This window comes from Pelodiscus sinensis, chromosome 15 (genome assembly GCF_049634645.1).
Source record: "Pelodiscus sinensis isolate JC-2024 chromosome 15, ASM4963464v1, whole genome shotgun sequence".
Lineage (NCBI taxonomy): Eukaryota > Metazoa > Chordata > Testudines > Trionychidae > Pelodiscus > Pelodiscus sinensis.
In genome coordinates, this window is record NC_134725.1 from 26243161 (window position 1) to 26257408 (window position 14248).

At 42.8% G+C, this 14248-nt stretch overlaps 1 protein-coding gene across 3 annotated transcripts in view; it reads left to right on the forward strand.

Moving 5' to 3' along the window:
* The first annotated feature begins 353 nt into the window (after positions 1-353).
* TMEM132D (transmembrane protein 132D) overlaps positions 354-14248 on the forward strand; it is a 589482-nt gene continuing 575587 nt past the window's right edge. For all 3 annotated transcript variants that reach the window (XM_075898457.1, XM_075898458.1, XM_075898459.1), the window contains exon 1: positions 354-1360. In XM_075898457.1, the coding sequence (XP_075754572.1) occupies positions 1282-1360 (79 nt within the window). In that variant the 5' untranslated portion in view covers positions 354-1281. The remainder of the gene's footprint in view (positions 1361-14248) is intronic.

Sequence of the window (14248 nt, forward strand, 5' to 3'; positions counted from 1 at the left end):
CAACAGGCTCTATCAGAGTCCGTGAGGTTTTCCTTTTTCTCTTTGTAATTTCCGTCATTACCAGAGTCGGATGGGGAAGAAAGAGAGGAAGCCATGCACCTCTTTGTTTCCTACAGTGGATGAGATGATAACATCAACCTTGATTCGTCACGGTGCCTGCCAGCCAGGCAGCCAGCCAGCCCCCAATTCCCTGTCCCTGCTAAGTCCTAGCAGGATCCTGGTTTAATGACTGCTGGGAGGGGGAAAGGGCGCTAAACTACTGCAGACGCTCCGCCCACCTGTTCTGTGATTGTGTGGGAACCAAGAGGGGTGGGCTTAGTAGCTCCACCCAGCCCTTGTACTGTGCACATGGATTGGTGAGTCTGGCTGTCTAGTTAAGAGGTGCGTTTATTTATGTTCCTCCTCTTTTTTTATTTCGCGAAACCTACTGGCTTAAAAGATACCCTGGACTTGGCTGGTCGGGTCCAGAGGAGGAGGAGGAGCTCGGAGCCTGGGGCCAGCATATTGAGTGGAGATCAACTTCTGCTGCATCTTTGGGGTTTTCGTCCGCCGCCGCCGCTGCTTTCAACATTCCCGAAAGCATTAAATCGTCTAGAGCAGTAACCTTCTCGGGCGAGACTCTGTTTCCGAGTTAAACAAGTGACTGAGAAAACACGGGGGAGGAGTGGGAAGGAGAGACTCAAACCCAGTCTGCCTCTCTCTGTGCCTGTCTGGGCTCTGGGTTGGTCAGTATCCCCACCTCCCAGAAAACTTTAGTGCAGCGAAGCGAACGAATGTGCCCAGAGATGTGGGCATCTGGTTTATAAAATCAAGGCGCTCTCCTGAGCATGGTGGGGGAATGTGTGTGTTCACCCCAACAGCGCCCTAGGCTTGCGCGTGAGATCCTTGCCTAGAAGCTCCAGCGCTGATATTTTTATTTGGATGTATGTGAGAGTGTGTGTGAAGGCGAGGGGAAAAAGGAGGAGTTGTTTACTTTTTAGATGAACAGGGAACAGGACTAACGATCTAGCAGAATCGGAAGAGTTTTTGGTTTTTTGTTTATTGCGGAGGGGGGGGGGGGCTATTTGCGAGTGTATTTATTTTAATACCCTCGGCTATTCTGGAGGAGAGAGGGAGGGTTAAAAAAAGGAAAGTAAAGAAACAATTCATCTCTGTGAAGGAAATGCCTTCTGCGCTCTCCAGATGACCTCCTCTGAAAATGCAACCTCTGCCGCTTATTGGTTTTTATTTTGAATCCAAAGTGTGTGAAATAGAACCCTAAAGTTCCCAACAGACACAAGGATGTGCAGTGCTGGGGTTAGCAATATGTGGCAGCTTCTGTCACCGTTCCTCTTCAGCCTGGCAGCATTTTTTTCCAAAGGTAAAGAGCAATTTATTCTTTTCTTTACTACAGCAACCTCTCAGGGTGTCTTGGATATTGTTGTCTTCTGTACGATTTATGGCTGAAACGTTTTGGGGGGATCTTTGTGATAGGCAAACACAAAGAATACATTCTGAAAATAAATTGTGTTTATAGCTAAAGCCACCTCCTAGAATTTCCCAGATCTACATTTGTAAGCTGTCTACTATATCTTTGTTCATGCATATGATACTGGCGGACAACCTCTGATGTGCACTACAAAGGTTTTTAGTTAGCTGGGTTTCTAAAATTCTTCAGGACTACCTAACTTTGGGTTTAAGTACCCTAGCTTTATGCCCTATGTAATAATTCCTATGTAAAGTCCCTGTATCTCATCTGACAGCCTTTTACTAGAACACATGATGGGAACTAACAGACCATCCTTCCAATAGTAATACAGGTTGGTTGAAATGTCCAAGACCTGCTTATTGTTCTGAAATCTCATGTCAGTGACTTTAGAATTTCAATATGTTGAACTGATTTGGAATGTGTTGACATAATTCCTGAGTGAGAGTTGTACCGGAATAAAGTTAGAAAAAGGGTTACAAGACCAAGATACATACCCCCCCTCCACCCACACAACCTTTCTTGCAATCAAAAATTCTCCTTTGAATACTTAAACTTCTGATGCTTGGTGTAAGCCCATAGATTAATTAATTTTTTCAATGTACGAAGAAAATCTTTAAATTTGTCTTGAATTATAAAAATGGAGGGGGGAGCAGAGAGAATATACATTTTCAGGAAGATATTAAGGACTTGTCTGTGCCTGAATAGCTGAAAACTGGCTTGAATGTTATAGCTTTAGAATGTATAGGCCATCAGTGAGGAACTGTGGCCATATGTCTTTGAGTTATGCTTTTAATTTCTTTGTAAAAATATTTTAAATTACTGTAGTTTTGTTTATATGCAGTGAAGTGTTTTTAGAAAAGTTTTGTTACATAATTGTCAATGGCATGTCAAAGTTGTAGCAGTATTATAGTGTAGTTGTAGGGTGCCAGGCTTAATATTTTTTGTGTATCTAAAGACCACAGTTCTGTGTTTCCAACTAAGGATTTTCCTTTTCCCTCTCATACCTTTAAAACAAATATAAGAACTTCCAAAACAACCATAACAATCCAAAGTAAATTAAATTCAAAATCCTATTGTTAGTGCAACTTCCTAGCTGCAAATGAAAGCCCATAAAGTCAGAGACTATAAAGATGATTCTTGCTCTAAGATTACTTCATTCACATTACCAATCTGTAGCTTCTGATTACTAGTTAGATTGTTAAATATGTATTTTAATACAAGCCATGTCTCGTTTTTGATCAATAAACACTTCAGTAAGAATGCTAACTTTTTCATTTCCTGCGTTTGTTTTGGTGTATTTCAATTTGCAACCTCTACACTTGATTAATAAAAAAGTTTGTGTTTGATTGAGACTTACAGAAATTACTTGCTTGAAATTGAGGGTTTTCTCAGTAATTATAACATTCATCTGAGATTTTATTTTTAATTATTAAACCACCCCACCCCATTTTGAAAGATAAATCTGGGCAGAAAATTGGATTTGGTAAGGAGATATTGTTATAAAAATATACTAATGAAAAACTACATACGTATTTTCCCATATAAAATATGAAATCTCATTAAGCGTACCTTTCGAATTACATACACTTGATCTTATTAATAGTTCTTCTACAATCACTGGTATTGCTTATTTTGTATTTTAGAGTTGAAAACATGCTTTTGCATGGTTGCTGGATGTGTATACTGAGTTGTGATTTAAAAAATATTATACATACATAACTATTTCCTTATCTGGTGGTAGACCGAGATCTTATTATTGAGACTTAGAATAGTCAGAAAGACCAGAGGTTTCTAGAGATTTGCAATATGAATTAGACATTGTGCAAAAGGTTGATCTCCCTAACAGAAGGAAAACTGAAAACATAATCAGTCTTGATTATTGCTACAGGGCATAATTCTTTGTTTGATGCTTTGTTGTTGCTAATAGAAATGCTCTTTCATTTATGACATTATAGCAAAGTTTTAGTAAGAGAGAGACACATTTTTTTAACATGCAATAGCAATCAGTTGCCTATTGTATATAGGTCTGTTGCTGATTACTTTGAAGCATGGCAACAAAGCTCCTTCCTACACGTTTTCAAGACTTGAAAAGCACCATTTATGGTTTTGCTTTGCTTTTATCCTGGGAAGGGAGAAATTAGTTCAAGCCCAGGAGGTGAAATGTTGTAATGTTTTCCGTAACGAGTTCAACATTCTCAGCAGAACTACTTGTAAATGATGATGAGATGTGTGTATTGCAAGTATGTGGCTGTAGAGCTTCATTTAATGTGACTCCCAAATCCTGCTCACAGACAGTTTATTTTGCCATTGATATCAATGGGAGTGGAATCTATCTCCAACTATAGAAACATTCAGAGATTTTCAATAGTAAAATTCTGAATCTATTGCTACCAAATATGAGCAGGCTTAATAGCAAGGACATGTTGTCCATGTCTTTTAAAGTTAAACAGGTTGTTTGTGTAAAGGCCAGAACTCTGATTGGCTTCTATGAGGGTAAGATGGGGGCCTTGGATATCTCCTCTAACACCAAATACCTCTTTATGGCCCAGTTCTGCAATGACCTCAATATTGCCTGAGAGGTACGGAGGATTCTTAACAATCTTCCAATGGAACCTGAGGGATGTTACGCACACTGAGCCAATAAAACCCTCTGTCAAAGGTTGGAGAGCCTTCACTTTAAATCGGTGGTTATCAACCTTTCCAGACTACTGCTTTCCTTTCAGGACTCAGATTTGTCTTGCACTACCCAAGTTTCACTCACTTAAAAACTACTTGCTTACCAAATCAGACATAAAAGTACGAAAGTGTCAGGATGCACTGTTACTGAAAGATTGCTTACCCTCTCATTATGTCTGTATGGCATTTTAGTTTGTGCTGACTTAGCAAGTGCTTTTTATGTAGCCTGTTTTAAAACTTGGCAATTATCTAGGTGCATGAATGTACCCCTGGAAGACCTGTGCATACACCTGCTTTAAACAGCAGTCCAAGTTAATAGGAACTAAATAGTACCAGCAAGAGAATGTCACAGTTCACAGTGTTTTTTTGTCTTCCTACATTTTCCTGAGCATTCCATGCCCTTCTCCTCCATCATTAGAAGAGCAGATATATTCACAAGAGATAATTTTTCATGGGGATTTCTTTTTTGGTGATAAAACTTCTGTTTGGATTTTCTGTTCCCTCCAGGTACAGAAGACCATTTGTTGTGTATAGGCGTGGCAGATGGGTTAGACAGGAATACTTTCCAAAGGGTTTTCACCACTAGTGTGGGAGATACAAATTCAATTTGCAGTGATGTCAATCTCCTAATTTAGGGAAGGAAAAAAGAATCTCCCAGGAAACAAAACAATACCCTTTAACTGGACTTGACTGTTTTTGATTAAACATCTGATACAGGTTGAACCTCTCTAGTCCAGCACTCTCTGGTTCAGCAACATCTGTGGTCTGGCATGATTTTAGTTTGTCAGATGTCCACTTACCATGGGTGTGGCCAAATTTCCTCCCATCCCATAAAATTTGTTTACAGCTCCGATTCCTGGCTCTCAGTATTCTGTGCTGTAATTTAGCTCTAATTTACCCCTAAATGTCTTTTAAGACATATATTATTAATATTGTGTTTTATTGGTCTTTGAACCCTCACAGTAGTATCAGTTATATCACATAACATCTTCCCCCCCCCCCCCCCCCACTTCTTTGTATTTTAGATAGGGCCAAACTTCAGCCTTAGTTACATCTGATCAACTCCATTGACTTCCATGGGTTACTCTGATATGATTGATTGCTCATAAGAAATATCCTATTACAGCAATTACTGCATGATGGGGGTGTTATAGTTATACAGGAAGTTAACACATTGCTACTCACTCCTTCATCTGTTATTTGGAGTGGGAATAATGAACACACAAAGAATACAGGAGCGAGCTCTTTACTTGTGTTTCTTTTATATTCCTATCTTCCACTAAGGGTACGTCTAGACTACATGCCTCTGTCGCCAGGGGCATGTAGATTAGGCTACCAGACATAGGAAAATGAAGCGGCGATTTAAATAATCGCCGCTTCATTTAAATTTACATGGCTGCCGCGCTGAGCCGACAAACAGCTGATCAGCTGTTTGTTGGCTCAGCACGATAGTCTGGACATGCGGGTGGCGACATCAAAGGTATTTGTCGACCACCCAGGTAAGCCTCCTGGGATGAGGTATACCTCGGTGGTTGACAAATACCTTTGATGTTGCCACCCGCGCGTCCAGACTATCGCGCTGAGCTGACAAACAGCTGATCAGCTGTTTGTCGGCTCAGCGTGGGAGCCATGTAAATTTAAATGAAGCGGCGATTATTTAAATCGCCTCTTCATTTTCCTATTTCTGGTAGCCTAATCTACATGCCTCTGAAGACAGAGGCATGTAGTCTAGACGTACCCTAAGTTGTGAGCCATTTCTGAAAGAGCTCCAGTGCATATTTCTGAGTGATGTCCATGGGAGCTCTGAGAATGGGAAGTTTATCGTGAATAAGAATATGGAAAATTAAAATGTAAAGTGTTACAATTTCTTTTGGATTATTACTCAGAAACATTACAGGATTTATTCTGTTGGTAAGGGATACTTGTTCTATATTTATTTGTTAGTTGTTGTTATAATTAAAGAATCTTGAGTTTGAATTAAAGATATAATTTCTCTTTCTTTTAACTCTTTCTGGTATCTCCAGACAGGGAATAGGATTGAGTTTTACAGTGAGTAAGTCTAATCAGCATTTTACAATCTGTGATTTGTTTTGTTTTGGTAACAGAAGCTTGTTGTTTTTGATAAGGAAACAAATCTTTTTTTCTGTAAGTGTCACAATAGTAATAACACCTCTGGGAATCTGTTGTCAAAAATGTCTTTGTTGAGGTAGCTGCATAACTTTAATTTGGTAATTTTGTATGATTTGCCATATGTTGAAAAGTATGTGTGTTAGGGGCGGTGGGGGGAGGTGAGCTTGTTGGGAAAAAGTGTGTGTGTGAGAGAGAACAGGAGAGAGAGAGAGTTTGTGGCCAGTGAGGGGGGGGGGGGAATGACTCAGCAGAAACAAACCACAGAGGCATTCAGCAAGGGTTTTTCCTGGAGTGTTGTTGTTTGTAGCCAGAAATCAAAATAAATTTGCTTAAGCTTCCTCTTTTCCCCTCCACAAACCAATACCAACCTTCCTCTGCCTGAGGGTCAAGCTAATTTGGTGAAACAGCCATTCTTGCCCTCTTTCACCCTGAAGGTCATTTATAGTTCTTTGGGCTATTATGCTAGGCTAGGGGGAGTAAGATTAGCTCCTTGGTCATTGTTAATGGCCTTGCACCCTGACACGATGTGCATCTGGAGAGCTATTCCAACTTTTCATCTCAGTATGAACAGAACAAAACATAATAAATCCAAATGAAACTAAATAGTTCTACAGAAGAGCCTTAGTTGTATTTGCTATCCACAAAACTCACTCAATGCAATTTAATTTCTAATATTTCCCTGTAATGTTCTCATTTTTACCTCCGCTTTTCCTTTTATTAGTTCCATGGGATGAGCAGGCTCTATGGCACCAACCAGTGTTTTAGATATTAATAAAAGCAGCTTTATTCAATAAAGATCATTTTTATTTAATAAAAGAGAGAATCTAAAGATAATCTGATTTTTCATGCTGCATTCACATTAAATCATCCTCTTGAGGTTGTCGTAGATGCCAAGTCTGGTGGCAGTCTATCACTCGGTCCTAGGATACATAAACATGACTGCAGACAGATTGATTACAGAGAGTCTGAACAGGCAGCTAAGATTCATTGCAGGTTTCATTTATGAAGTGTTACATTAAATTACTTGATTTTTCATCCTTCTGCATAATATCTCTTGCTGCATTATTAATAATAATTCAAAATTAAGTGGATTTTAAGTAGTTTTGGTGGCACTTAACTAGCACTAATTATCGTGAGCAAGGTTAAAAATTACATATTTGAGGAAGCCAACCTATTTTTTCTTCTATGGAAAAGCAGAATGGGGGTGGTGGTGTGGTTCCTCTATATTTAGATTCTTGCTTTCATCCTGTATTAAGGAACTTTAATTTTGATGAAAGGTATCAGTCTGAAAGCCCCAGGAAGTTGATGAATTGGTAGTCACTCTCTCTTCATCCTTCCCACCAGTTCTAAGGTTTAAGAGGGCAGCTCAATCTTCGTAATTACAATGGGCCTCTTGAAGTTAATGCCGAAACTCCTAGGGGTGTTAGGTTTTTACTCAGACCCTCATTTCTTGGCCTCTTGGGTAAAACGTCCAAAAAGGGGGCTGGCCACTGCCAGTTTACATGGTGTTTCCAGTGGTGTGGACTGGGACCTGACTCAGTCAAGTGTCATTTCATCTACAGGCCAGGTAAGAGTAGCTTGCTGGAGATCACTCATCCCCTATCCTGTGTTTTCTGCGCTGAGTTAAAGGGGAAAGGTTTGGTGACTGTAACAGGGTGGCACTCTTTTCTCACAGGTGCTCCCTTTTGGCTGTGTTTGTACCTGCACTCTCTTGTTTAAAACTTCTTTGTCAACTCAGCCCTTTGGCCAAGTCACATGCTGCCCTGTGTGCAAATCAACATAAACCTCATCCAAGGGTACACCTTTAACAGGGGCCCACCTTGGTATCCTTGAACTGTCTGGAGAAGAGTGGTGCTCCCCAGAGCTTTCCCTTCTGGAGGCAGCATGTTTGCCGTGTCCTCAGGGCTTTATTTTAGAGTCCTAGCATAGTCCATTAGTCTCCAATAATCTCGCCATATGGAGCTATCTTCAGTACTGCCGTTCTCTCAGCCAGCTACTTACCCAGTCTTCACATCTTGAAGTCTTAAGAAGAACTGTTTCCCAGCTCCTTTTATAGGGTCTTCCTGGCCCCTGATTGGATGCTTCTTCTGCTGCCACTCTACCCGGCTTGGAGGACTTCTCTATAGCCTTTCTGGACAAGGTGTGACAGGACCAAAAGGCCTCCAGTAGAGGGGCCTCAGGTCATGGTCCACCTTATTACAGTGATGATACGATATCATACTGGGTAACATTCCTTCCCTGATCTATTGAACCTTCCCATTTTGCTGCACTGCAGTCTTTCAAAGCATGCAAAGGAAACCCTATCTAAAAGTGACCTGTGTGGGACCCTCAGATGTGAATGGGCAGTAGGAAGCTGCAGGCTGCTACAAGCTCTGCAAGAAAAGCAAACAAGCAAACCAGCTTTGTGTGAAGATGGGTACTCAGTGGAAATGATTGTTAGGGGGCCAAGCAGAGACATAGAAAGGAAACCAGCACTCTGTATGAATCCTAATGTATGCTAAAAAGCAGTAAAAGGAAATGTGCCCTATCTAGCTGCCTCAGGCGGCTGTAACGTATGCCTTTTGAGCTGCATGCCATCAAGGTAGGAAGACAATTGGGCAGGCAGTGTGCAGGCCACTGGCTGGGAAACAAAGCAGATGAACAGATAATCACACAGATGAGTCCTCATGTCCATTGTATGCCAAAGAAATCCTTTGAATCAGTGAGCTCAGTCTTGCCTAGTGCTAACTGAGCTCAGAACTACTCTCTGTGGTGCTTAATATCCCTGTTTTTATTTAGATGTATAAAGCACCTACCCACTGCTGTACGTATGATAGTCATTTATAAAAGAAAAATGCACAAGAAGAAAAATCCCAAGATATAATTAGAGAAGGAATAAACTGCACAGCCAATAGTTTCAATAATAATCACCCAAGAATAAACAACAGTAAAACAATGCCATTCAGTAGCAGTAATGTCTTTCAGGCCTCAGCTAGCCCAATTATGAAAAGACCTGGGGTTTTGGGAGATGTTGATCTCCATACACAGCTGATTGTGGTAAGTAATTTGATTGTCTTTACTGTAAACTAATGGCAGTGATTTGGGTATACTGTAGCATCCAGCAATCCACAAATGAGATCTCTGTAGTTATCCTTTTAAGTTATGAATCTAAGGTGTTACTGTAATAAGAGTCTTGCTTGGTTTCCTTTAATTAGGTAGCACATATATGGTTAGTTAGTTTTTGATCTCTACAGTAGAGACAAATAATGGCTGTAAAATCATCTAGAAAAATTTTTAAAAGTTGTTTGAGCAGGATTGTAATTAAGGATGTAAGGGTATGTCTACACTACCACCCTAGTTCGAACTAGGGTGGTAATGTAGGCAAGCGGAGTTGCAAACGAAGCCCGGGATTTGAATTTCCCGGGCTTCATTTGCATCTCGCCGGGCGCCGCCATTTTTAAATGTCCGCTAGTGCGGACTCCGTTTCACGTTTCACAAGGAGTAACGGTAGTTCGGAGTAGGAAGCCTAGTCCGAACTACTTAGTCCGTGCCGCGTGTAGCTGCGCGGCATGGAGTCCGCACTAGCAGACATTTAAAAATGGAGGCGCCCGGCGAGATGCAAATGAAGCCCGGGAAATTCAAATCCCGGGCTTCATTTGCAACTCCGGTTGCCTACATTACCACCCTAGTTCGAACTATTGTGGTAGTGTAGACATACCCTAATAGTGTAGTCGATTAACTGATTAACTGATAAGCAAAAGTTCATAGGTTAATGCTAGAGACTACACACATTTCCTTCACTGCCCTTGCCAGTAAGTTTTTTAGTAGGCTGGCCAGCAGCCTTGCTCAGTCCTGGCTTATGATGGGTCTGGGACCTACTCCTGCTGTGTCTCTACATTTAAAGTATATTAGGAGCTGGGTGGGCAGGCAGTCCTGCTTAGTTCCAGCTTGTGCTGGGTCCCATGAGGGGAGCTGGTTTTTAAACTGGTTCCCCTTGCGGACCAGCTCCTGCCTGGCACCCCGTGTTGCTGCCTCTGGTGGAATGGCAGGGAGCTCCTCCGGAGTGGGACTGGAGTGCATTGGCTGCTGGCTCTGCTCCTGGGGACTACAGAATAGTCGACTGATAAAAATTTGTGACATTAAATTACCTGATATTTAACATCCTTTGTTGTAATAAACTGGTGTGTGACTGTGTGTGCAGGCTTGCACACCACTGCCCTCTATCTTATGAAATCAGAACTGCACTTATGTGCCTCAGGCCTCATACAACTACCCATTTCTGGGGATTCCCTTCTGGCTTGGCCAGTTAACACATCAGTGATGAGCAGCCTAGGCTAGTGAGTGGGCTATATGAGTGGCCCTCCTTTTATCACAATGGGCCACAAGATTGTCATAACCAAGATGGTCTTCCAGGATTAGAGATGTGACTGTTTAACTGGAAAACCAGAGGGAGCTGAAAGGGGATGTGTGTGTGAATGTTTACTAGTAACTGGTGGAGATGGAGCAGCTCTCTGCCTGCCACAGGCAGGGGGCCCGCTGCAGTTAGGAGCTACTCTCATCTGGAGAAACCTCTGTCCATGGGGAGGCCAGGCCTGCCATGAACGGGGCTGCTCTGGTGGGGACTGAGAGCTGGGAGCTGGCAACAGCCCCAGCCACTGTGTGGAGACTGGGAGCTGACAGAGACAGCCCTACCTCCAGTCCCAGCTTCAGTTTGGGAGCTGGCAGCAGCCTCAGCGTGAAAACCAGTGGAATATGGCAATCTGCACATGGGCAGTGGTAAACAAAATGTCTTGTGGACCACACAAAAACCCCCACTGGGCTGCAGGTGGCCCACCACTGGTCTAGAGAGATGGCTCATAAAGCTTACATTGTTATACTGGTCATAAATCACAGTTGATCTTGAGGTCTTTACTCAGGCAAAATTTTCATTTGACTTGGAGCTGCAGGACTAAGCTTTGAGTTTGCTATTTTGGCCACAGACATATTTTGTCCCAGCAGGTTTTTGCTACAATATCTTACTGGAAAAATACATTTTTAAAAAACAAAATGGAAATTTGATTTTATGGTACCCTATCATCATAGGCTATATTTTTTAAGCCACTTGTGAGCAAATGTGCAGCTGTTACAGTATTTTCTGTTGTAATAAATCCATGGGAATTTGCCTTGTCCCTATTTAGTCCTCTGTGGTCACAGTGGCATTTATAGCAACAACAGAAATAGCACTTAGGACCTCCAGTACAAAAGTACAGACCCTTACCTTTGAACTGAAGAAGAATCTCCTTACATGGTTAGCAGTAAAGGGCTTGTGACACAGAGTGGAACAAATCTAAGTCTATCCAGTAGAAAGCACTGGAGCACATTCCCAACAACCAACTTATCACAATGCTTCATGACTCCGTAAGAAAAAAGGAGTAATAGGTCTCAAGATGGAGAAAAGAATTTTAGAGTTATATCTAAAGTGTGTTTAACAGTCTAGGACCTTTTCAATTCTATGTGGTTTGAAATCCACGTTTTAGTAGCTCTGTACTGGTTATCTTGAGCAAAGTGTCCTGGCTTGTTAAGCCTGCATACAGCATCTGACTCATGTGATGACACTAGAACAGTGGTCACCAGCCAGTAGATCTTGGAGCCTCTGACAGTGGATCCTGACTGGTTTGGCCGGGAAGCTATCAAGCATTGGCACTTCACTTGCCCTCCCCCCAGTGTAATGCTGCTCCTGGCCTCTGCCTTGGAGCTGCCCCCCTTGGGAGCCCCTTGCTTGATGTGCAGGGTGTGAGAAGGAGAAGAGGGAAGCACTGATGTCAGGGTGTCTCACCTCCCTGTACTTCTGTTCCCTGTCTTCACACAGAGAAAAGGGGATGAAGGGAGCTTGGCAAGGCAAATCTGTCACTCTCACACAGTGTGTATGTCTCTGTCATTCCCACAAACACACATTGACCTTCACTCTCATGTCCCGACCCAACACATATGTGAGTTGTTGTTGTTACTTCTTTTACTGCTTAATTTTGGTTTTTGACTGGTCTGAGCATTTCATCATTTTCATTTCTCTCTTAGGGTATGTCTACACTAGCCCCCTAGTTTAAACTAGGGAAGCTAATATAGTCATTCGAAGTTGCAAATCTAGCCTGGGACGTAAATATCTCGCGCTTGATTTGCATCTTCCCGGCTGGAGGCCATTTTTGAAATTTACAAGTCCGGACTAATTGCCCACATCTACACGCAGCAGGGGTCCGGTAGTTCGAATTAAAGCCCCTAAATCAAACTATCTGTTCAACCTCATTCCAGGAGGAATAACAGGTAGTTCCAACTTGAGCTTTATTTCGAACTACCGGGTCCCTGCCGCGTGTAGATGCAGGCAGTTAGTCCAGACTTGTAAATTTCAAAAAAAGGCGACCAGCCGGGAAGATGTAAATCAAGCGCAGGATATTTAAATCCCAGGCTTGATTTGCAACTTTGAATGCCTACATTAGCCTCCCTAGTTTGAACTAGGGGGCTAGGGTAGACATACTCTTATGCTTAAATTTAATTCTTTGAGTAGTGAGTTCTAAAATTCTGAACCTGTTGCGGCTGAAGTTGTTATGCCTGTGGTAATTGCTGCTCCTGGAAGTGGCTGGCACATCCCTGCAGCCCCTGAGAAAGGCAGAGCAGGGGGTCTCCACATACTGTCCTTGCCTGCTGTCCACTTCTGCAGCTCCCATTGATCAGTAATGGGGAACCATGGCCTGTAGAAGCACCAGGCTAATGCCTGCAGATGAGGGGCAGCACATAATGCCATGGAGCAAATACTGAAAGCAGCTGGCATTTACAGGAGTGGTGCAGGGCCAGGGCAGGACTAAGCCTGCCTAAATGACACTGTTCCGCCACCTGGTTAAGTGGTGCTCAGCCAGAGCCTGCATCCTGGATCCCTGTCCCAGTCCTGAACCCCCTCCTCATCCAAACTCTTGCCCCAGACATGGGTCCCCTTGGACCCAAAATCCTTCTCAGAACTTGCACCCTGAACCCACTGCTGGACCCCAATCTCCTACCCTGGGCTAAGTCTGGAGCCCCTCCCACACTCTGAACCCTTTGGCCCAAGACCAGAGGTTGCACCCCAACCTCCTACCCCAGCCTGGTGAAAGTGAGTGAGGTTCAGGGATGGAGGGGAATGGAGTGAGCTGGGTGAGGTCTTGGAGAAGGGGTGGAGCAGGGGCATGGCCTTAAAGAAGGGGCAGGAAAGAAGGCGGGGCAAGGGTATTTGGGTTTAAGGAAATCTTACATTGCACTTAAACTGAAAAAAATATCTTGTGGTTAAAAAGTTTGGAGATCACTGCACTAGAATAACTCATCCTAGCATAAGCAGAGGAGAATAGTGTCACATGAATGCATGCAAAAAGGGTGTTTCAGAAGATACTAACACTGCATCAGTGGTGCCACATTATAGGCAAATGCATGTGGTTCTGGATCATGACTAAGACTTCATCACTAGGCACTGGTAGACTGCTTATACAGTAGTTCCAATCCTTGGCTGTTTACCATACAATGGGTAGGAGTTAGAGAAGCATTACTTCGTGGCTAAAAGCATAGGGACTCAGGATGTGTGTGCCTGGAGTCTACTCCTAGTTTCCCTTTGAAAATCCAGGACCTGGCTTTTTTACCTCAGGCTCCCAAAATTAGGGGATGCTTTTGAAAAGTTGGTTTCAGCCTCTTGGAACAGCAGTTTTAACATCAATGAGAAGGGTGAATTTTACTTCTCCGTCTCCCAGAGGCACATTGAGGGCAAGTATGTCTACAGAGGTATGTCCCACACATTTGAAGATGTTCCCCAGTGGCACAGTGTGGATCACATCTCCTTTGCCATTGTCTCATTGGCTCACTCCTCCCAGTTTTGGTTCTGTCACTGGATAATTTGCTGACATCTTTGGGCAAGCACTTGTAAGGGCTCATGACTTTAGCTATGCCCTGCTCTCTCTCCTTTGTGCTTCACTGTGTTTCCTGGAGCAGTTGTCTGATAAGAGA